Genomic DNA, 26,251 nt, shown 5'->3' on the forward strand with positions numbered 1-26,251 from the left:
GTTTCTAGAAAAATTATTTCAAAATCACAAGAGATTTTTAAATGAAGACATCAATTGCACCTGCACAATGGATTTAGCAGCAATACCATAAAATGTGTGTACGTAACAATTCATAACAACATATATACCTTTGATCATTGTTTACAATCATTTTTCTTTCCGAAAATACTACCACTCTACACAGGGCTGGAACTAGAGGGGACAGAATGGTGGGCAACTGTTCTGGGCAGCAAAATTTATGGGGCGGCAGTTTTAGAGGTGGGAACAAAGAACACCATTATAGAATTATCTAATTTTAAGGCTATTGGGGTGGCAAAAATCCTAGTTAAGGCCCTGACTCTACATACATTTGCTCAATTTTTTTTGGAGCATAAACATTTCATGTGTATTTCTCTAAATTCAATGCGAGGATATCATTGAATACATCCAAGACTGCATCAGGATTCAGACTAAGACCTAAATTAGAGACCAATACGTTAACCACACAACTGCCAAGTAGAAAATGAATTACCTTTTGGGTTAGATAAGACAATTGAACAACCAATGTTATTTGAACCCAAAATTGCAAAAGAACCACGGCTATCCATTCGACTCTTTTGTCTACAACAGCGAGTAACTCCCGCTATAAGGAGTGCCTTTTCGATATTTTTCTTATGTTTTGTTTCTGCTACTGATGAAGGAACTTCCTATACGAAACGCGTATAGCCATGGTTCTTTTGAAATTTTGGGTTCAAATAATGTTGGTTGTTCAATTGTCTTAACTGCCAAGTAGCTTTCCAGATATAACAGCAAACTTATAACTGTGCCAATGATTAATAAATTCAATATAGTTTGATTCTTTCTTTATACAGACCAAACCCCATACATTTTTCTTGTTAACTAGGGATGGTTGAAAAAAAACAAACTTCACATTTACAATACAAAATACAAAAAAAAAAAAAAAAAAAAAAAATCACTTTCAGAACAAAAAATTCCAAAAAGAAATTTAAAAAAAAAAGCATAAAAATAATAAAACACATTCTGAAAACCACTGGTTTTCTTCAAAAATAAATGGTCTGAACAACCAACCTATATATTTTTACGACACTCAACTTATTATGAAAATCCACAGACATTTTCGAACATAGTTTCAAAAGCACATAATGCAGATGGAAAATCTGACCACACTCTGCTTTTTGATTGCAGATCATTACACCCACAGATGATATCTGTTACACTTTCAAATTACCAGTCTGGTTATACTTCGAGCCACAAGCAAAGGTATATAACATCTCGGACGAAAAATTCAATCAATACCATATTTCTAAAAAAAGTTATTTCTCAAATCAAAAAAGCTCTTCAAACAACTATGTCAATGGCACCTACATGATAGATTTAGTAGTGATGCCATAAAATTAGTATATGCCAGTATATAACAATATAATTTTAAAACAACATACACTTCTCTGATTGGTGTTAACAATCATTCTTTTTCCTGAAAATATTACCATTCTACATACAACATTTGATCTATTTTTTAGAGCATAGCCATTTTATGTAAACAAGGATAAATTAGACGAGAGAATCTGATTGCCAATACGTCCATGGCTGTATTAGGATTCAAACTCAGACCACCTAACCTAGAGGGCCCATATGCTACCTGCACAACTGCCAAAAAGCTTTCCAGATATAACTGCATACTTATAACTGCAGTGATGAATAAATTCGATATATTTTCATTCTTCCTTTATATAGAACAAACCCTTATTACATATTTTTCTCATTACATAACTAGGGATGGTTGAAAAAAAAACCTTCATATTTTTGATATTTTCATTACAAAATACAAAAGAAAACATTATCACTAACAGAACAAAAAATTCCAAAAAGAAATAAAAAAAAGCATGAAAATAATAAAACACATTCCAAAAACCATAAGGCACATTTAATGTTTGAATCGATATAATTTTCTTCGCACACGCATGTTTTCTCAATTTTCTTTTCACATATCAACTTTGGACATTTAATAATAATTATGTATGGTTGATTTAGCTTCATCCAAACATCTGCACCATAATAAAATCACTTTCAAACTGAACCCAATATTGTGGCGAGTCTTTGTCTTTGAATACATGCATTTTCCACTAAATAAATATTAAAGACCATAACATTACTTGTACATTATTTACATGCAATAAATACAGAATTCAAAACAACGTATATCAACAACAAATAGATATGTTGAAATTCCGCAAAGGCTACTAATCAATTTTGTTACGAAACAAACAAGAGTCCTTTATTTTCTTTCGTCTTGACTAATATTCTGTGCGACTAAAATTTGCTTTCAATCACATAATGTCATAGCATAAAACACTAAACAATAAAATATATATATGTATATATACAGTTCGATCTTTCAAATATATATACTGAACAGCGCATCTCATTTCGTTACGTTGTCAGTTGAATCTTGTCTTCCTTTGTTCAGCAGCGAACTGACCATGCGTACTATGGACTGAAAAGACCAATGAGACAAAACAGATTGAAATACATAAATATTATACTAAGTGCAAAAATCTCAACAGTACTGATTATAAAGCTCCACTTTTACTTATTTTTTATCATATTTCTCAACAAGTCATGAATTTTTTTCATTAATGATCAATGGTTTACCAGGGACCCATCCGCCCAGCCAAAACTTGGGTCCATTTTCGAGACCCTTCACAAAATACAAATTAACGGAAATATAAATTTGACATTTCTTTTGTGAAAAATGAACTAGATTATTTTATTTTCTACAAAATTACTTATTTTTCACAAAAATAAAGAACATTTTCACAAAAACAGGACTTTATGTATTATAATGTATTCATAAAAAATTTCAACCGAAAAACATATTTTATCAGCTTCTTTAATAAAATATATTTTATTAAGAAAAGGGAAAAAAGCGTGTGCATCTTCATTAAAGGGGGGGTACCGTTGGTAACACACAGAGAAATTAATTGGCCAGATGACTGGCTAAAAGCCTTTTTTATTTCAGCAATAACAAGTCCCCCACATATTTTGCAAAGCTGATTTCTCAATGGAACACATTTTCCTATTCCTCTTGTTTTGCACCTGATGAAAATCAGAATAAAACCTATTTCATAACAAGGGATTTGACACTTTACGGGCAAGGTGGGGGTTAGTGAGATTTCTGCTTTGCCAGTTCAAGGGTTAAAAAAAATCAATACATTTTCTGCTTTCAATTTGGTTTTACATTAGACTTAGTTAAAACAGAACTAACCTCTCTTTCAGTTGATAAATGCTTGGCTAAAAATGGTGGGTCTTTGTACAAAATGGCTTGTGACAATTGCAAAATTTTTGATTCTAGAAATGCCCTCTTGCTATTGATGATTGATTGGAGCTATGAAAAAAAGAGGAAAGAGATATCAGAATATAAAAAATAACAGTCAAAATGAAATGTAATACACACTGTATGCATTTACAAAACACAAAAAAATTATTTAGATACCGATGCATTATCTTGAAAAATTAAATTGGAATGAGAATTGCATCGATTCAAGATTACCTTTTTATAAAGGACCATAACTGACAGATAGATGCTCATCAAGATTGAAAACACAGTGGTTTAACACTAGAACATACAGAGTAGGTCAATTTGACCCAAATCAAATTTCGTTTTCATTTATCTCATAAACTTAAGCTCAGATGATAAAAAAATTTTGTGACTTTTCATGATATCATATGAATATTAATTCAAGAAAATTTTATTGTCTTCACATTTCATGTTTCAAGCTATAAGCACTTACACCTAGAACCGCGGTTTGGGTCTTTTTAACCAACGTACTATTCTATAGGAAAAAGGGGTGTATAATTTTCTTGGAAGTAGTTACCCTTTCTAAAAAGTATTTCTAAATGAAGATAGTGAAGAATAATGGTCTTTTAAGGTCAGGGCCAGTTTCTTGTCTGAGGAAATTATCTTTTTCTTCAATGAAGAAAAGGCAAGTACAGCTAAATATTTTTTCCCTTTGTAAACTTGAATACTTGGAATTCTGACGGGACTCAAAAAAGGTTTTGGGAAAGTAAAAGCGTAACTCTAGAGAAAACGTGTCGCTGAAATTTCTGTAGGCAAACAATGTCACAGAAAAAGAATAAAATTCTGGCTTGAACCAAATACAGTTTGAACGAATTTTCAAACCTTGAGAAGGATCAGCTTTCAATGAATCTCTCTTTCAGAGCACACAGTGATGCAACTGATCAAGCCATTTGAGAACAAGGCCAGAAATGCCTTAACCAACACATTTTTTTCACTACACTGAAGCTGCCCGTGCATGATTCCATTCAATGTACATATATGCTCTAAGGAAAGAAAACATCCATCCTCTATAGCCAGATGGTAAAGCACTTGCCCAGACTGCTGCGGAGGGATGGAGGTTCGATACCCTGCAGCAGCATGTGAATTTTCTTTTTGGAACTCATCTCTGCTTGATAACCAGTTTGTCTTACTTTGTATGCACAGCAGAAGGTGACATTGTTTTCTTTCATCATTAAAATGTTTCTTGAAAATAAACCAGAATAATAATGAAGTATTCAAGAATTAAAATTACTTCTTCGATTTCATTTGTGTCTAAGTGAGCATATTCTTGATCTTTTACAGAGTACAGTTTGATTAGTCTTTCTGCATTCTGCAGCTCATGATTGAAACCATTTATGGCATCTTTGATGTTTTCAAACTCTTGTTTGCGTAAAATCACTGGATCCACAACACTCTGAAATCACAATTTAAAAAAAAGTTTATTGAAATTATATTCGGAAAAACAAACCAAATTCAAACTTACAACCCGAGCATCACTGAGACTTTTAGTAATCAAAATGCACCACAAAAGTTTAGATACTGTTGGAGATTACAGAGTATATGAAAACTACTAATTGCAAAATCACAAATTAATTACCACTTATTAGGGTGTGAACATGTTCTTTATTTTTAAAGTAATAAAATTAGACAATACATTTTATAGACAACATAATGACAAGATGAACAAAAATAGCATACAAACAATCAACGCAAAAGTTTAGACAAAGTCAAATTTTCAGAAAAATAAAAATTACCTAAAATCTGGTCTGATGTCCCTTTCCATTAATAAGTAAGTTAATGTCTTTTCCATTGAATAAATCAATTAGTGCATTATCTGCAGCTCAAAATTATGCTAATAATTCTAAATGGAAGCTCCAAGATCTTTTACAGACAAATACTTTGTCAAGAGTTATTCATAAACCTCTCAACAAAATGCCACAAAGATTCTCAATAGATTTCAGATCGGGACCACATGCTGCCCAGTCAAAAACTTCAATATTTTATGCATTAAACTAGACTTTAGCACGACCTGCTGTGTGCCCAACCTGCTTACTACTATAACCTCCCTGCATTATTTTATTGCTGAAACTTCTACTGGAGACCAGTTAGAGGTCTACCAGATAGTAATTGATCGTGCCCTAATGTCTGTATGTAATACTGAGCATTTTGGCAATAGCCTCTAAGAAAGGCTATTGATATCTGCTCAAATCATCAGTGAACCACCACCTTGTCTATGACTACAATTAGTTCATGGTTTCTTGCACACATCATAAAAATATTATCCTCATCTATCTGACTCATCTAGGCTCTACTTTTTCTCATCGCTGAAAATAACTGAATACCATTTGGGTTCAAGTTGAAACCTGAGCGCAAAAGCTGGTTTTTTCATAATTTTTAAAAATACAACCATACCTGTTTCTCTCCTCCACCCAAGCTTTTAAATTACTGTGTGGTCATCCTTTGCATAAATACCAGTCTTTAGATTCTTCTATCATCTCTTTTATTTGTAACATGTGGTGTTCCTGATTGATTTTGGGCACTACGTATACCATTTCCAGATATTACTTGGTAGACAGACATTTTAGAGCATTGTGAGAGAGCTACAATTTCCGAAAGAGTCTACCCTTCTGATTTCAACTTTAACATTCTATTTACTTTTTCAGAGCTGCTTGTTGTGGCTCAAGGCATCTCAAACAACTGATGCTATTGTATGGAGAACATAAATACTGAACAGCAATTACATCATTGGTGGCGAATTTGCCTATTTTGCCAACCAATCATGAAAATTCTTTGTGTCCAAAATTTTGCAAACACAAATTTCACCCTTTTAGTAAAAACTTATTTTTATTACGAATTATGCACTACTTTTGACATTCAAATGTTGGAATAATATTTTTAGAGAGAGAGAGAAAAACTAGCGAGTATTCAGTTACGATATGATAATTTTTGTTGCCCAATGGTAATTTTTTTGCACATGAGGGTTTTGAGACCTACAGCTTATTGCCAAATTCAAAGAAAAAGGTTTGACTTTTTTTCATATGCCTTGCAGAAAGGTTAGCATACTAATTTCAGGAGGGGGGTTTTCTTGCAGTAGCAATGTGTTCTCTGGTCATTTTATCGCTAATTTCTGTTGTACATTGGCATCAAGAATGATTCTAACAAGGATTATTCAGGTATTGAACTTGTGACACCTCTGAACGTCCTTTGGCACAGTATGTGAGTTTTTTATCAACCTCTGGGCTACTGCTCCCATATCTATATTATGCCTGCCTTTTTAAGATCAACATTTATCTCTGATAGGGTAAATATTTAACAAAATTTCTATAAAACACCCAACTTTAAAAGCTTAATAAAAAATTATGCACAAACATTATACTCCCTGCAAGACATTGAATGGAAAGTCAGAAAATAAGAGAGATTACAGTAATTTGGATTTCAAGACCAATGGCACATAATAGGAAGATTAAACAACATATTATGATCAGCAAAGCAGAAATGGAACAATTGAAAGCAAAGAAAGTATTTGAAAAGGGAAGGGGAATAGTTCATTCCAGGGATTTTTAACCTTTCAGACATTGTGGACCAATTTAAACTTTCCACGAAGCCTGTGGGCCACCCAGTCACACCGTGGTATTCTCGGTTATTAAACCAGGTTTCCTAAAGTTATTGAACACTTTTAGTCACTCTGAATTAATTTCTTTCATTGAATCTCTGTTTATTTGAAAATAATTTCCTTTAATTACTTAATTAATTTCAATAAATTATTTCTTTCATTAAACCTGAAATTTGGCCTAACAATTCTGAAATGATTTTTTAACTAATTTTAAATTAAATTTATGAAATTAAAATAATTTTATGAAATTATTTCTTACAAAATTGTTAATTTTTTCATGAATTATTACTTTTATCAATTACTCTCAATAATTCTGAAATTATTTCATTAAGGTGTTTTTTAGCATTTCTGTAAATTCTGTAATTATGTATACTTTTTGTATGCCGAATAACATGTAGACTATATGAAATCATACGCTTCAAAAACTGTTTTGGCACAGGGTCCCCCTAATTTGTTACGGCAGTCCTTTTAATTTAATGTATCAAATGCAGTCGTACAGATTTCAATGGCCAGAACTATTTAACTTGTTTTTTGGAATATTTTTTCTATGTAAAGTAGCTATTTTCTATAAATGGTCAGCAGGCTCGATGGGCCACATTACGCCTGAGGGTAACGGGTTGAAGACCCCTGGTGTACTCAAAAGAATTTTAAATTTCATAACTTGCATATTGGTATCTCTATTCGATAATTATCATAATTTCCTGCACGTAATCTGCGGATAATACATTTAAAAACCATATTGATTTCTTAATGCAGATTATATTATTGGTAAATAAAATCTGAACATGCAGATTATACTGCACTGCGATTTGAACTATGACTTTTTCCCCCTCAACGTAGTGAAATTTGCATGTGTGGATTTAGGAAATCATGTAAATATATGTAGTATGGAGGAAATTATGCTAAAATTAATATTCTGTACCTTCAGTTCTGTATGTTCTTTGATGTAAACGTTTTTGTTTTGTTCTTCCCCTTCACCATATAACCAATTCTCTACCAAGCCTAACCTGTTGATAAAGTTTTCAGAGTCCTGAAAAAAAAATTGTCAACATATATTATGCACATATCAAAATATAAACAATACTCCTTCAGACAGCATAGCAAACAAGAAAAACAAGAATAAAATAATTAAATACAGCACACTATTTGGCATGCAATAAGCTTTTTTTCAGTTGAAATTGGGGACATTAATTAGAAAAATTGTACAATTTTAATATAAATTTATACCTTTGTTTCAATATAATCTTTCAATTCATGTTCAAGTGAGCTTCTAATTTCATATATGAACTCCTCCAAAGCATTCTTTGCATTCACTCTCTCCTCTTCAAGTTTATCGATTTGCCCCATTGACGTCTGTATTGAAATTAACGGGTGAAAATGTACAATGAAATTAAAATCTGACTTTGCAAATTACAAACATAACTTTTTTTTTATATTTTAATCTAACACAGAAATAAATTAACCTGCTGCATCATTCGATATAAAGAATTAATATACATTGAAGGAACTATTTTCAGAAGATTGTTTTTCAATGAATTTCAATGTTCAAGTCAAACACATTAATTTTAATAAGAATTATGCACAAGCACATTCCATAAATATTACTAAAAAAATATTACTAGAAAAATATGCAGTACTGTGCTATAATCCTTATATTCATGGACATTTATTTTTTAATATAGTGGTTCTTAAAATTTTATCTCCTGCGGCTTACCAGAATAGTTTGGTAGATATTTTCCTACATAAAAGAATACTTCAATGCATAAATAAAAACACAAATTAATATTTCTAGCTCACCGTGACACCCCTGACAAAGGTTGGCGACACCCTCTAAGAGCTGCGACACACACACTTTGAGAAACACTGCTTTAATAGATAAGAGTCATCTTCCAATACAATCAGCTATTTTTTGCTGTTAAGTAGGGCAACATTTTTGATTGGTGCTTACTCCAGCATCCTTGATCAAAGAGCATGTAAATCATAGGCACTCACTATATTTTTGCATTAATTTCTGCTTTGTTAATGCAAATTCATTTCAGAATGCCTGTTCCACTGTAGACAAACAATTTAGAATAAGTGGAAAAAAAATCTTAAAAACTTAAAAACCTGTTCATCACTGACTTCATATCAGCATGTTGCAAGGTTATAAGAAAATTTTCTCGAAGAAATCATTAATATGTTTGAGAAAAATCTCTATGGAACCATGATCTAGACAAGAGAAGATAGCTGATATTTTTATTTTATGAAAACCGCAGCGGGAATAGCACAAAGAGTTTAATGTGAATTGGATAAGAACGTGAACCTATAACATATTCAAAAACAACTGACCTCTTCAGCAATAAACTTTGTCATGTCATTATTGGATAAGACTGATACATTGGATTGAATAGCGAGATCAATGATTTTTGGGCTCTTCCCATCTTTTTTGTCCGATTTTGCTTTAAGTGGAGGCATCTGTAAAAATTAACATAAATATTGACAATTAAATACAATATGTTATTAAATAATATGACACATCTATTTCAGAGTAGGTGGCACAAGAACTGCTTCAACAGAAAGGAAGAGAGGATGAAAATCAACAGTGCTTGGTTTCCCATTTTAAAAATGATGAAATTGAAACCCAAGCACTATCCAGAGCCCGTAAGAACAACTTCGCCAATGGGGAAAACAGACTGGCTTAACAGACCAATCCCGACACGGCAGTGCGACTCAAGAAGGGAGAAGGCGTAAGTAACGTAATGTGCCCGCTGTAGCGTAAGATTGTACTACATCCAAGTTGACTTTCAATCAAGTCATTAGCCTCTTTCCCATCAGACATATGTGCATATGTCTAAGTGTTCATGGGCATTAATACCATGGATGCACATGCAAATATCAGAAGAAAATAAAAATAAAGCAAGCCAACATTGTATGTTATATCTGTTGACAGGAAGCATTGAATATTTCACTGCAAATACAAATGAGAGTATATTACGTGATTGACATATGTAATTGAACTCTATGCTGCTATGTGATGTTAAATTACCTCTATTCCCCCATATTACCCTGTATTAAAATCATTACGATAAATAAATTAAACCCTTCCTAGTGTGGAAGGGGTTAATTGACTATCATTATTGCTTGTGCTTTACTTTAAGAAAGTTTGAAATTGATAAACCTCATACGCATTTGAGGCAATAGAGCATGAAAGTAAAATTAATATAAAATCACATAACCATTATAAAATTATGGTTTAAGCATCCAAGTTATAGAAAATAGACAACTGGGTCAATTTTTTTTAATAGAAAAAAATCTACACATTTTTCCCCCAATAGTATTGGCATGGCATATCATCCCCCCCCCCCCATGTCAGAAGCATGAATATACAAATTTCCAAAGCGTGGAAAAATGACGTGAAAAATTTGAATGTTTACTCTATGAGTATCATTTCCCTAAAATGCTTTGTAACATGAATATTATCTGAATATCAACCCTCCTTAAACTAATAGGTGTTAAAAATTCGTGTTTCTGATAAAACTTAGATAGCAAAATAAAGAATCCAACCAGCTGATAAACACCCAAAAATTAAAATTTCCATATTCATGCTTCTAGCACGATAGGGATGATATCTGAATATCAACCCTCCTTAAACTAAATTTAAAAAAGCTCAACAAGAAATTACGAAAGCATGAGTGTGGTATGGCAAACTACCTCATTGTTCCCTGATGGATTCATTGCTTGCCGAACATCAAATAGATTCTCAGCATTCTGGTCCGGAGGTTCAGTGTCATTGACATCAGCATCTAAGATACACGCAGAACGTACTGAGAAGATACCATGAATATCTATTCTAACCTTTATCTGAACCTTTGAACTTTCACCTGATGGGGATCGAGTGATTCCACAGACAGTAAAGCTTCCTAAATAATGAATTCAAAAAGAAATGTAACAATCCAAGTAATGGAACTCAAATTTTGTCTAATCTGTCAGCACATTCATAATAATTGTGATTTCAGGGTTATAAACTGAATTTGTTCTGCTGCTGGGATATCAGGAATTAATCACATGTGACATCCCAAAGAATATGTGTTCCTATAACTGGATTTTCAATTGATAAGCTACATATTCATGTTTCAAATGACTCAGGAGTTTTAGCTGGTTACAAATATTAGCATTGACCATTTTAAATCAAAAAGAACATTTTATAAAAACCAAAAAGAAAAAAGAAAAGATTTAAATCAAGCTATTTGATTTAAATTGTCAAATAGACAATTGAAACAAATCACATACCAATTTTGTTTGCCTTGTTGGGAGTATCGCTCACCTCACCATAATAAGCATCTAGGGTGAAATTTTCAGTTTTGAAATAAGTCAAGAACTTGGAGACTGGAATCGGTTGATTTCTTGGAAACACTTCAATCTCCCTGAAAGAAATTGTAATGCACAAATATACATCAGCGTTTGAGCCTACACATGATCACAGCATGTGTAGGCTCAAACACAACTGCTAAAAATAGAAATTTAAAAAAATAATAAAAGCATTTAGCTGAGATTAAATGTTTTTTTTATATAATTTGCATTTCATAGCCATATCCACCAATGTTCACTGAAAAAAAGTGAAAAAAAAACAAACTAATTTAATGAAAATACGTATCTTATGTGAATAAAAGGAGGGCAGAATAGGGTAAATAAATTCTGACAAGGGGTGTAAAACAAATAAGATTGGAAGCTGGCTGGATTTAATCATATCAACAGTCTCAGTAGTGACAAGGCAGATTCAGATGATGATTTATATTAAAACTTTATGTATTAAGCATCATTTTTTAGAGGATTGCGTGAATCACTGTTACGTGAAGTTATTTTAAGCATTAATTATAATAATGAGAAATAATTTTTACAATGAAATGCATTTAAGTCCAGTAAATGTATTTAGTAATATTTTTTGTGCATGTATTTTTTTCAAATTTACATATATTTTTTATTTCATGAATGTTCCAATCATGATTTTGGTGATGAGAAATAATGAAAATAAATTAAGGATAATACTAAAATAATCAGAAAACTCTTACCCCTTTTCACCTCTTGAAATGGTCCATATAAGTCTTATAGGATACGGCTGAACATCAGCCACGCAGAAATCTCTGACTTTCAAATTGGGCGAAAACATTGCACACTACAAAAATAAACCAAGACCTTACAAGTAATTAAAAAAAAATATATATAAATAAAATGTGAAATACAATTCCAAAATTCTAATAGCTGAGCATGCATGTAGCGACTTTACTGAATCATTCGAAATTCCTACTATGTTCAGAGTATTCATATAAATTCTAAGTAAAGGAATTATGAAATGGGTAAGCACGTTTCTTTCGGTCATTGGCCATTTGCCTGACTATTTTTCATCACAAATCAGATAAAAATGAATAGGTATAGATGTATGTTAGTCATGTTTTCGATCTATTCCATGTTTTGTCGCGCATTAATCCAAACTTCAAAGTGATGTGATGTTTTTTGACTAGCTAAAATTACTGTGTATAGAATTGATTTTCTTATCGTTATTTAAGCCATCATTTTCAACAGCAGACCTGATTAACAGACAATTTACATTCATTATTTCTAGTGACGATAGTTATTAACTATGTTCTCAACTTCTTATCGACTGCTTTTTTGTACACACGTATTGCTCTTATGTTTATGATGGGCATTTCCCCCTAACTTTTCTTTTCGCCACCTCGTTGGGCAAGTTGCTTTTTCATGGCCTCTGTATTTGTAGTTGAATGCATATTTGGTGTTTTGCTCACAGTGACGAACCTTTTTCAAAGTAGATGTCAACTCACACTTACATCTAGAAATTTTGTCCAACTATAGGATACACAGACCCCAATAATTCCAAAGAGCAAAAATATGTTACACTGGATGGTTGGGTTCACATTGTGACGTTGAACAAGAGAATCCCACACCCAGAAACAATGATTTTTTGTGTCAAAAGCAGATGTAGTCATCTCTAAATTTCAACATTTCAAGTTGATGACACTTCCTGAAACCAAAATACCGATATTCTGTTCCAAGAAGGCAACTGAAGTAGTAATAATATACGCATCACACAAATCTAGTTCTGTGAAATCATATGGACATGTAGATGCACCAGGTAATTGTGCATGTGTGTATCCTTCCACATCTACAGGTATTATGTCTGGTCCATGTGAAGCTAGTGAATTTTATTTTGGTACAACCACTTGTTTATCTATTCCAATAATAAATTTCCCCTCTAAGTCTACCACAATGTGTGAATCAATTCGAGTGTCTATTGAAACTGTGTGGTCCTCCCAGTTGCCAAATCAGAGGTAAGGAAAAAACAATAATTGCAAAAAATGTGGAGAAAGTTTTGCCCGAATTCAAACTATGGATGTAATTCAATGGACTAATTTGCAAGAGAAACAGCAATTTTTGATGCATTGTATTTACTAGCTGGAAACCAGATAAACAATGAATATATATATCAGTTTATGAAGGAGTGGGGCCCAGGGTAAAACTTTAATGATTGAATTGTGTGTGTGCCAGTATTTCACCATATCATTTATGGCGGACACAAATCTGAGAGTTTTCTGGGTCATTTTATTGGTGTGGCTCATACACCGGAATGTTGTCCCTAGTACGGCTTGCAACACTGCAGTTGCCTATTGTGTTAGAGAGAAGTTGGCCACCCCTGACCTAGATCAACTCTATTATATGACTATATTTCAAAAAGTTTCATTTTCTGCAATAAATACTTTACCTGAAGAGCGCATCCTCTGGCTACGGCTTCATCCTGATTAAGAGTTGTGCTTGGTTCACATCGGAAGACTTTCTGAACAAGTTGTTTTATGGCAGGAATCCTGGATGAACCTCCAACCAGCTCTACTGCTGAAATGTCAGAGAAATGTTGCCCTGAAAAAAAAAAGGAAAAAAAAAAGTCACTGCAGAGAATAAAACAAAATTTTTTATGAAATTTTCATATTTTTTATTTTCAGAAAATAAATTTAAATACACACAATTCCATAAAGCACCTAAACACAAAAAAAATTGTTCATTGTTTGTGTGTAGCTTCCAACACATTTAATAAATTTTCACTCAACAACATGAAACATTCTCTTCAGGATCGAAAAAGGTATTTTATGTTAGGCTATCATGACCTCATTAAATGTTTCAAAAATAAAATATTCAGGTACTACTTCTTTACCGCACACGAACTCCGGTCATATCGCCATACAGCAATGTATTACCAATAGAGTTAGGTCAGACATGAGGGTGCCATCTATAAGTGGTCACCTCAGGTTTGCGAAAAGGAACTTGTTATCTATGTTCTTTCCCCAGGATCGAACCTATTGACCTGATAGAAACCTTCATTGGTGGTAGACGAGAATCTTACCACAGTGCCACTATGACACTGATTAAAACTCAGACATTAGAAATGAAAGCAACACTTACTAGCCTCCGCTAATGCTCTTCTCATGGCATTTTCAGCTTTTTTCAGAAGATCAGAACACAAATCTTCAAATGTTTTCCTGAAAATATAGTTAGAACATTGATATCCACATATATGAAATTTTTTTTTTGTATAACAATAAATACTCTACCCCCCCCCCCCACAAAAAATCATTCCTTTAATAAAATATATACACATGTATTTTTTTAAACAAAGCAGCCATTTCTTAAAAAAGAGCATTAACTGATTGTTAACAATACCTGTTCATGCTTCCACTGACATCTTTATCTTCCATGAAACACTCAATGTTCAAAGGCATTGATTGTGGATTGGCACTGAGCTGCTTCTTGAGCTTCTCGCATTCTCCCAGCAGACGGATAATCGCCCGTTCACTTGAGAAAACTTTTAAATTATATTTATTCTGAATCTCTTCGGCAAAATATCTCACTATCACATTGTCAAAGTCCCTTCCTCCAACTTCAATCTCACAGACACAAGAGAGAACCTAGAAGGGAGGTGGGCAGGAGATACTGAAGTAATAACAAAAGTATAGACAACTTGCATATTTCACTTTTGGAAAACCTATTCACAGTGTAAACACAGTTGGACCCGCTTATAACGAAGTCGGAGGAAACAGCGGAACTATTCGCTATACACGAAGTTCGTTATATCTGTACCAGCTTGAAAAATGGCACGTTTCAGCAAAATAAAACATTTTAAATGCATAATAAATATTTTTCTTCAGTAATCTGGGCATTTTTAAAATGAATACATTTAAATAATATATTTGAATAAAAATTAAAAACTTTTATAAGCATCATAATCATCATAAAATTATTAAACTTTTGAGTGTTTTGTGTTCAAATCATTTTTCCAAATAAACACGTAAAATGTAATGCCTTTTCTTTTTTAGTAAGAGCACACACACTAGAAAATTTGTTTGCTTCATTTTTTTTTTTTTTTTTGAATCATTTAAAGAGAGTAGCTCGGAGTAATCTTAATTTTTTTTTTTTGATATCTTATTTTCTTTTTCTATTTTTGACTTCCAACCAACTGTATAGCTGCAATTTTTGAAGCAATAAGTAACGTTTTACACTTGGAAATTCTCAAAATTAATTTGCCCACCACCACCAACGTCTGAATCTAGCTTGAGAATGACAAATGTGCTGTAAAGGTGGTTTCAGAAGTTGGATTTTTGTGAATAAATGACCTCAATCCTTTCTTCCCAATGAGGTTTTCTAAAAACAAAATGAGATTTAACAGAGAAAAGTAGAAAACACGAAGCAAAATAGAACTTTACATTACCCAAAACCATCCACTAGACTGTCTTTCAAAAAAGGAAAGGATATACTATCAGTTACGGAAAGGTAAATTTACAAATAAGATTTAAATAAGATTACAAAGAAATTCATGGCAATTGCGATGTTTAAAATCTGTCACAAATTCATAATATGTATACTTTGCCGAAATTGATTTGTTACAAGCAATCAAACTAGTATAGATAAGCAATAGAAAATTCACAGGACACAACATGTTTGTTATAAACAAGTCTAACTGTATTGGGAAAAAAAATTCAACTAAACCCATGTGTTACAATAACTGTCAAATTTTTTAAATTAAAAAACAAAAACTCATTCATTTTAACATTAAAGTTCACTCACTTGCGTACCTTAACATTACTTTTGGTGATCGAACACACAGACACTTGGAGAACCGAATGCCCAAGATCCACAAATACAACAGTAGTTGATTTGTCTTCTGATAGATTCTGTTTATAAAATCCGTATGAGAAAGCCACTGCAAATATATAAATATCTCAGATGAGCTTATATAATGAGAATTTTAATACATATGATCCTCGCATTAACCTGTGCACATGTGCCAGGCGTTGAAGGCTTGTTTCATTTCCTTGTACGCAGAGAATCATTAATTATTTTGAAGGGTTAATAAATGTAGAGGTTATTAAAACATTAATCAATGCTTTCATGTTCTCAAAAGTGTAGGAAAAAAAAATTAAAAAAACACCAACGCATTGGTATCGCCTTGATCAGGTTCTATTTTAGCCTCAGATGATGAATCATAATCACAGTACCTATCTGATCTGTTCATTGTCAGAAATTTTTCCACCTGTCTTCATGAATAGTGAATTCCAATAACATCTTCAGACCTTTAATTTATTGTCCATAAACTAAATTATGAGGCATTTTGACTGCACAAGCATCTATCTCAACAAGTACTAACACATGGATACTTGCGTTGTACCTATCTGATCTGAAGAACTAATTTTTACCTCAAGAGGAAGTTGGAACTTTCTGAAAAAATACTCATACAATTCAGAATAGCTTCTAACTCGGCTACTCCAGGAATGATGCATTTCGATTTAACCCTTTGAAGGCAGACATTTTCCAATAACCATAGAAAACAATGTAAACAGGTGAGATACCACCCACTGCTCGTCAAAGGGATTCAAATCAAATTATAGATAAATATTAAAAAAAATAATACCTGCAGCATGCTCGTTGATTAATTTTATGACATTCAATCCTGCAATGCGGCCAGCATCAAGCATTGCACGTCTAGCAGAATCATTGAAATATGAGGGCACCTAAGAGAAAAGAAATGGAAGCAATTATTGCAGAGAATATTCAATTTTCAATAAAACAAATTAATTGAATCGATCAAAATAAAAACATTCATCAAAGTACATCACAACTTAATGCAAATATATACAGTGAAACCTGTCTAAAGGCCTGTTTACACATGTTAAGTGATTATGTAGTTAACTAAATTTTAAGTCATCATATAATTTATAATGTATGCAGATAAGGGCCATTCACACAGGTTTAGTTAACACGTGATTAAGTTAATTTGTGGTTAAGTAGAATAGGGTCTGATCTTTTCGATTAAGTAGGCATGATGCGCAAGAGCTAGTGGGAGTCGTCTCGTATTATCCAATGAGCATTTACCAAATCACTTAAACGTGTGGACATTTTTTTTGAGCACTTAACAACTTAAAATTTAGTAACTACTAAATCACTTAATATGTGTAAACAAGCCTTTAGACAGAATCAAAAGATGGTCTCATAGATGATTAGTGCTTTAATGTGCACTTCTATGTAATGGAAACCTATCTAAAATGGAATATCAGTCTCATGAAGTTTCGTTTCATAAAGGATCCACCGTATAAGAAAAACCAATTGTGCTCACAAACCAAGATACCACTGCATTAGTTCATCAAAGAAGTGAAGATAATTTTCATGGAGAGAGGTAATTTGAAATGAACATGGACAAAAACTATTCCAAAGTGAGAAATACTTACTGCTATAACACAGTTTGACACACTTATGTTTAATGCTTTCTCCGCAACTTCCTTCAGTTTTGACAGTAGCATTGCCACAAGCTGCTCAATGTAAAATTTTGTTTCCTTCTTATGATAACTAACCTGAAAAACAAAAACTCTTTGGAATAAATTTCTTTACAGAAAATAAACGGAAATAAACAGAGGTGTTATCTTTGTCAGTTATCACATCACAACCGAGTGCTTCTCAACCTTTCCTAAAGCCAAGGGCCAGTAAAATGCCTTCAACAATTTGATGGACCACTTTCAGCATGAGTTGTAATACTACTAATATTTTACGGGACATTCCTGTATCTTTAGCCATTCCAATTGCTTTATACCAGTGGTTCCCAAACTGGGGGTCCACGTAAATGAGCTGGGGAAGGGGGCAAAAAATTACAAAATATTTTTCAAAATTTGAACGTCTTGAAATAAATTTATTTTATTCTTTCACAAGGTTAATAAATATATGGGGTCTTTATAATTAAAGTTCCACTTTGAAATGGCCATAAAAGTAAAAATACTGGGCAAAATGTTATCAAATGTGGATTCAATTTTCTGCAAAAAAAAGTTTAAAAACTCACCACCAGTGGGAATAGCGCTGTATGCAATACTGTTAAACAAAATAAGACATGAAGACATCGGTTTAAAATGTTTTTAATTGTCAAAGCCACTGTTTATGGTGCTAACATAAACAATTTAGTGTAATCAAAAAATTTGATACACCGAAATGTCTGTAAAAAAAAACAACATTCCTCCTAGTATGCTAAGAGCTACTGTTAAGAACGCATGCGATTTAACTTCCTTTCAGAAAATATTAAAAACATTTTAAACCGATGTCTTGATGTCTTATTTCGTTTAACAATATTGCATACAACGAGATTCCCTGGTGGTGGTAAGTTTTAAACTGTTTTTTTGCGAAAAACTGAATCCCATGACCTCCTGTAAACTATTACCAAGTTTGATTACATTTTGCCCAGTGGTTTTATTTTTTTTTGGCCATTTCAAAGTGGAACTTTAATTATAAAGACCCTGTATGCAAAACCCAAAACACATCTTAGCTTTTAGCTGAGCTACTTATTATCCATGTACACACTCACCAGTAAAAGTAAAGCACACAACTAACAGTAAACTACAATAGTGTAATAATTAGAAACGACAGGGTGTCTGGGGGAGGGGGGGGGGACTTCAACCCTCATGAAAATCGAAAATCTTAAAAATAAAATGGAAAAGAAAAAAAAACATTTTTTTTTTTGCAGAACAGCCCAGTAAAATTTTAATTATCAGGGTTTGCGAAATCATATAGTTTTGATGATAGGAAAAGCCCTACAATCACTCAACTTTCATTGGTTGTCAAACACAGGTAGACGTATCTGCTTCATACAACACATACAAGAACGACAGCACTGACATATCTCAATTGGAATGTCAATTTTTCAAAAAATTCACAGTTTTTACACATATCAATAGTATCTGTGCCATCTATCGATTATATTTTAACTGAAGTTGAGACAAAGGGGGAGGAAGGATTGGCAATGCAATTCTTATAAAAAGGGGGAGGGACCGAGCTTCAAAAAGTTTGAGAACCACTAACAATTGCCTCGTTTTTTTAACAGAGCTCATTTGAATTTGCAATTTTTGATAAAATCATAAATGAAGATGATTTTCATAGCTTATAGCTTACAGATATAAATATTAATTTCACATATTTTTTATGTTAAATGTTTCCTTAGTGAGCTACATTTCAGTTCACTGTAATTTGAAGCGCCCTTCATTCACCTATTGGTAATTTTTCAATCATTTTAGCAATAATTGGTGATTTTGCTATGTTGTGGCAATGTTTTTGATGACATCTGGTGATGTCAGGTATTTCGTTACATTTACGATTCCAATAGTCTACCAGCAGACCACCTATCCAATTGTCATAGACCACATCTGATCTGGTGGTCCATGGTTTAATAAATGCTGTTTCACACAATGCCGGGACTTGGCAAATCCCAGGCACTGTATATATAGGCCCTCATGGAAACAAATTCTATTAAGCCCTGCTGTAATAGCTAGGATTTTTGTCAAGAGGGGTAAACTCGATTCTCCCCTCCCTGAAACTGTAAAATTTTTAACAATGTTCAAATGCATTTCAAAACATTGTTTTCTGTTTTCACTTTTTGTCTCAAAAATTGTGCAGGCATTTGCCCAATTCTCCTTCCTCCCTTCTGGTCTAGGTTATACGGGAAACTTACAATCTATTGCAATGTGAAAATCGGAAGATATGGTCAATCTCCAAACACGAGGTTAGTCATGACATCATGTCAAAGAACTATATTCTTTTCTCTCGGGAAAAGAGATTGTGCAGTGAAAATCGCTCGTCAGCAACTTTGCCTATATGTTTGGAATCTTCTTTCAGAAAAGAATAAAACCGTATTAGATCGTCACGTAACATGGCATAACGTAGCCAAATCTTATCTGATGCTCAGAGGACTATGTATAGCAATAATTTCATGAGTCATAAAAAATTTAACACTGTGTGTGTTCTGGTTCTCTTTACTATTATTGGTCAATTTGGTTAGCTTTTAAAAAGCTTAAAAATATAATAATGTGCAGCAATAATAATATTTCAACATGAAATAGCCTGAAAAAATTTTCAAAACAATTAAAAACTAGAAATAAACTGCAAAAAACTTGGACAAATACAGTTTTTTCTTTTTTAAAATAGAAAAATTACTGACTACTGGAATGTTTCAGGCCGGCTTTGAGCTGTTCGAATTAAATTATTTCCACTGAAGGAATAATTTTATGTAATTAAAAGATGTTAGGAATACCTTGACTCCGAGGAAACCGTTCTTCATTTCGGAAATCACGTACGGTAGATATGTCGTTTCGTTGCGAACGAACTCTTCAAAAAACTTTCTTCCGACCAAATGCTTGAAACCATATATCGTATTCTTGAAATTCGTCACCTGCGCACTCTTCGCCGTGCTACCGAAACAACGAATCTTCTCGCCAAATCCTATGTAGCAGCTGGAAATTTTGATAGAAATTTAAAACGTTTAAGCAACCATGAGAATAGTGAATAATAAAGAAAACAAATTCCTAATGTTAATCCTATGTTATGCCCATAGTTTCTACTGCTTCCTTGGACCCTTCCATTGCAACCCAAGGGGATGATATTGCCCATGCTGGGAAACACCACTCTAAACTCATAGTTATGGTTTCCCCCCCCCCCCCATCCAGTAAGGACTACTATAATCTCAGAATGTACAGATAACTTTTTCGAATACAATATTACAACTTGTAAGATTTATTGCTTTAACTGACAGGGAATGTTAAAAGCTGCATATGGCATTTTGGAAAACACTTTTAAACATATGGGTAAATGTGCCTAAGAAAGCACTTTTTCTTTACTTTCAAAAAGAGGGGGGGGGGCCCTCCATCAGTAGCATGCTGTTTTCGCTGTTTCCAAGTCCCTCTTTTGATAATTCCTATGCCAATACATACTCCCTAGGTCTATGGGCAGAGATAAGGGGACATTGGGGAGAGAGCAATGCCCTGGCATCAATGAATGAGTTGAATGATCTAATGTATATTTGTATATATGTGAATTGATATTATCGTCGTGCCACTCAGCCTTTAAGGTCTATCTCTGCCCCCCAAAGCAAAATGTTTTGCATTGTTCTGCAACGAGCCCTCGGCTGACTGGAAATGTTCTGCAGTTCCCAGGATAGTGTTTTTACATAATAGTGTTTTCTTAAAAGTTTTCTAGACTATTCTGCAGTAGAACTGATTGTTCTGCAACGTACAGCAGCCCAGATTTCGGCATATTCTGCTTTGGGGTCTCTGCCTATGTCAAGGTTGCTCTTTTGGTCTCTCACATTCCCACACATATTCTAGATCACTCTTTTGGTCTCGCTCACCTTTTCACCCACCCTCTAGGTCATTTATCCAGTCACTCACATGCCTGTTTTGGTTCCTAACACACTTTCTAGGTGTCACTCCGTACTTGCGCAACCTTTAGGTCTATGGTTCTCAATCTTTGGCAGCTTGCAGCCTGGTTGATTTCTCTTTCGTTTGTGGAAGGTTCAGTCATACATTACTAATAATAAATGGGTAATAAAGAAATGATGAACCACCTGCAGCCCAGCGGTTGAGAAACACTGCTCTAGGTTTCCTACTGAGATGGTCCCTCACTCTATAGGTTACCTTTTTGGTCCCTCATATGCTTACACACGTTCTAGGCCACACAAGTGCTTACACATTCTCTACGTCTCTCTTATGCAAACACAACTTCTAGGTTATTCTTTAGGTGTCTATATCTTCCCGATGGTCCCTCTTCATGTCTTTTTTTTTTCTGGTCATTAACATAGTTGCAAACTGTTTCAGTCCCTTACATGCTAGCACATTCTGTAGGTCACTCACATGCCCGTAAACGCTCTACATCACTCGCTGACCTAGTTCGCTTTCTCGACAAAGGCGGATTTGTTTCTTTGGTTTTATCGCCTATGGGCTGCATAAATTTTGCCACTCTTCCATTCTATTCATTTTCTTGACCACTCATTCCTAAAATTTGTTGCCCCTCTAAATTGTAACCCAGGGCTATGGTCCACTAAGCGGCCCCCCCACCCATGTAAATACGCTTATGTGTATTCAATACGATGGTATAAAAAGACTTGTCTAGCACTCACAGGCAATAAGTTGAGGGCATCCCACAAATGATCATTTCAACGGTGCACTCACATACCACGTAAGAACATCGTCGAAAGTTAAAACGTGTAGCAACATGCGTCAAAAACAAGTTTTTAGTGTACAATAACTCTGTATAATTCTGTGGGACGAAAAGTAAACTGAATAAACCGCAACGATCTAACAATAATAGCAACTTACGGGATCGCCCGCTGGCCGGTGTCGGTGCTGAGCACCTCGATTCCCCCAGATCTGACTGCGGCAACGTAACAGTTCTCGTTCCCAAAATCTATTCCTATCACAGACATGTCTTCTTGTGGAGCCGATCAATCGCGGGACAATCAAACGAAACCGTAAACTACACCTGCGAAAAAAAGATTGATCAGATTTGAGAGTAATCCACAATTTCGTACACCCACACGCGACAAAACCGTAAATTTGTACACAAGATACAGTTCTTGGGTACGAGGAGGATTCTTAAAATAACGGACTTGGTTTTCAGTCGTGTTATCTGATCTACGCACATATATAAGCGAACACTTATTTGCTGTCTTTTAATATCATTTTTCCAGGCCGTTATGACACTTTTGAAAAAGCTGACCATAATTTCCCAGAACAATTACGGGATCTAGCTGATTATCCTCAGAAACGTTGCCAAAGATGAGTGAAGCATCGCCAATTAAAAGCTTTTTTTTTTTTTTTCAAACCGAGCACAACTCAGGTATATCGCCATGGGCAATTTACTACCTAGTGAGTTGTGCCGGAAGTGTAAGTATGTGTACATAACAGTCTCAATACGTATCTAGTGTTGCGTATGATTTTTCAGTGCTGCCATCTATATCTCAGAAGTGAAGTGAGTGAAGTGTAATGACCGTGAATATTTGTACTGTTTGTAGGACTGTTGCTCTCTGTCGCGAGACTTTTTAACGGGGAGATCGGCTCGCATTTGCGCCTTGAAGTTGGGAACCACAGAAAACCAACTTCAGCCGACCACCACTGTGGCGACGGTGGTGCAATTAAAAGCTAAAATCTCTGAAACAACATCACTGATGGAGCAATGTAATTCCACCTCCCCTACAAGGATAGAGACACGGCCGACTCAATCATTGGAGACTGTGTTGAGTCTGCTATTGTAGTGTTGACAGGGCTCCAGCCCGGGTTCCGGAGACAATTTTTGTTTTTTCTCCTTCACTATAAATTCACTATAGAGGGGGACCTGGATGATCTAAGATTGCGAGGTGCCATTGGGAAAATGAATTGTTCTGTACTACTGTTACTACAGAACCATGTATACACCCATGGACGTGAAGTTAATTGAAAACATTGGCAGGGGCGGCTCGAGAAAAAATTTCTGACCATAAGCGACATACTTTTGGCACCCCCTCGAAAAAAATCTCTGCTCGTACGGGACCTACTTTTGGCCCCATCTAGAAAAAAATCTCTGTCTATGCGGGGCCTACTTATTGCATCCCTTGAGAAAAAATCTCTATCTGTGCGGAACTTACCTTTGGCGTCCATCCAGAAAAAATTTGTGCCCGTATGGGATCACTTTTTTCGCTCCTCGAGGAAAAAATCTGTGCCCGTGTCGGATCTACTTCTGGCGCTGCTCGAGAAAAAAATCGCTGCCCGAGTAGTTATTTTCGGCACCTCCTGACCATGCCTTTTTATCGACTTTTTTTTTTTGCCCTTTCAACTCGGATTTGGAGTCCTTCCTAAAGCCACTGTTCAATATTGGGAAAGGTTGCAAAGAATGGCAGCTAAGTCAAAAAACTTCAAACGGAATAGTGGGTGGAAATTGCTTGTGAGTGAAAGAGGTGCTAGATGACTGACACGCATTGTGTGCAGCAACAGAAGAGCTACAACGCAACAAATTATAGCGCAATACAACTCAGGATCATTCATTCATTCAAACCGAGCACAACAACTCAGGATCATTCATTCATTCAAACCGAGCACAACAACTCAGGATCATTCATTCATTCAAACCGAGCACAACAACTCAGGATCAATACAACGCAATAAAATTCAGGATCGCAAAGCGTATCCGTACGCTCTGCAAGATGAATCTTAAAACTAATTGGTTTTAATAGTCGGCGACTAACAAAAGTCTCGTTTGATTTCGCTGCAAAACCGCAGAAAACGGCTTTTTTGGGCTAGAGAATGCCGAAATTGGACACTTGATGAATGGAAGAAGGTTATCTGGTCTGACGAGTCAAGACGCTGGCGTAAGCAGCACGAAGCCATGGATCCGGCACGCCACAGGACAACTGTTCAAGCGAGTGGCGAAATCACGGTCTGGGGAGCATTTTCCTGGTATAATTTTGGTCTCTTATTTTCGTTGGAAAAATTCGTCAATGCCGCGCTCACCTCCACATCGTTGCTGACCACGTGCACCCGTTTATGGCCATAGTGTTTCCTGATGATGATGATGGCTATTTCCAGCAGGACAATGCACCCTCCCACTGGACTTGAATTATCTCTAATTGTTTTGAGGAACATGATTCAAAGTATCAATTGCTTCAATTCCACCCCCCCCCCCTCCCAGTCGCACGATCTTAATCCAATTGAGCATTTGTGGGACGACATTGAAAGATCTGTTAAAAGCTCCGAAACATCACCTTCTAATCTGAGCTGCAATTTCGTTAGCATGGGCCAATATTCCTCCTCAATGGTTTCAGAGTCCATGCCTAGGAGAATATCTGCTGTTACCAAAGCCAGAGGAGGGCCCACACGATATTAGTGGTGAGTAGCAGGGTTTTCTTAATTTTTTGGACGTTGGGTGTACTATGGCTATGTATCACACTTTGGCGATGAAAAAAAAAATGGATTTAGCGCCTGCAGGACCGTCTTACATCAGCACATCGAACTTTTTTTTTTTGCCAGGGTTCTCCGGCCACTTCATGAATTATCCAGCCAAAAGCTCGAATCATTTATGAAGATCAGACTTCGGCCAAAACTCTCTGTCAATGCGTGGATTGGCCGCAGTTCGGGAGTTGGCAGTAGTATATACATTTGTTGCGTCACTGGTTTCAGGAGCGTTGCAGCCGTTTTAGTGGCCTGGACTTGATGCGGCCCAGACATTTTTGGAACGCTCTTGACTCTCTAACCTTATACGTTTTTTGAGAATGGGGAGCTAGTGCCATTACAGAATGAGCAATAATGCTGAAAAATATCTATACAAAAATGTGGAGACTAAGCAAAAATGAATATAAAATTAAAAATTTATGAAACTTTGAAATTAAATGAAAATGTTCCCCAGAATTGATGATACATGACCGAAAATTAATGAAAGAATGAAACTTCGAATAACTGAAAATTACTGAAATAAATAATTTCAGAACAACGCTTTCAGTAATTTAAACCTCAGTTCCATTCAGGACACTGGGGCTACTACTACTTAATCGTACACGTGCCTTGAAACATTCCTCCACGGAATTTCTAACGAACTAGTACATGCCGGAATGTGCGTGTACGTGTTGTGAACCTGATATGAAGTTTGTTTCTGTATAATGCTTGCTGCCATTTGCCATCAGTTTTTCCAACAAGGAGTGAAGTGAATGATTGTACCGTTGTAGGCCTGTTGTTCTCTGTGGCGAGACTTTTTAACGGGGAGATTGGCTCGCGTTTGCGCCTCGAAAAATTGGGAAGCACAGTAAACCAACTTCAGCCGACCACCACTGTGGCTACGGTGCGGTTCGAACCCGGGTACTCGCTATTCGATTCCGTAACCATGACCACTCGAGGGAACTAGAATGTAGGACACTGGGCTGAGGTCCCGTAGGCCCGGCCGTTAAGATGGTACTGAATAGTTGTAATAATTTTTTAAATATTAAATTTAATTTT

General features: G+C 34.9%; 1 protein-coding gene across 1 annotated transcript; it reads right to left on the reverse strand.

Annotated features, from left to right (window-relative positions):
- Positions 1-664: 664 nt before the first annotated feature.
- On the reverse strand, positions 665-22,865 carry LOC149064769 (heat shock 70 kDa protein 4L-like). The gene is made up of 17 exons (XM_089254661.1): positions 22,610-22,865; positions 20,551-20,749; positions 17,714-17,836; positions 16,900-16,999; positions 16,064-16,191; positions 14,655-14,899; positions 14,397-14,473; positions 13,705-13,856; positions 11,999-12,102; positions 11,220-11,353; positions 10,641-10,849; positions 9,279-9,404; positions 8,178-8,303; positions 7,873-7,980; positions 4,590-4,751; positions 3,266-3,385; positions 665-2,494 (listed from the first exon to the last, which is right to left on the reverse strand). Exons 1-17 carry the CDS (start codon positions 22,714-22,716, stop codon positions 2,423-2,425), a joined length of 2,292 nt encoding a protein of 763 aa, XP_089110787.1. The 5' UTR covers positions 22,717-22,865; the 3' UTR covers positions 665-2,422.
- Positions 22,866-26,251: the final 3,386 nt, after the last annotated feature.

This window comes from Pholcus phalangioides, unplaced genomic scaffold, assembly GCF_987345545.1.
Source record: "Pholcus phalangioides strain wild (caught in Gottingen) unplaced genomic scaffold, Ppha-v1.0 ptg000042l_1, whole genome shotgun sequence".
NCBI lineage: Eukaryota > Metazoa > Arthropoda > Arachnida > Araneae > Pholcidae > Pholcus > Pholcus phalangioides.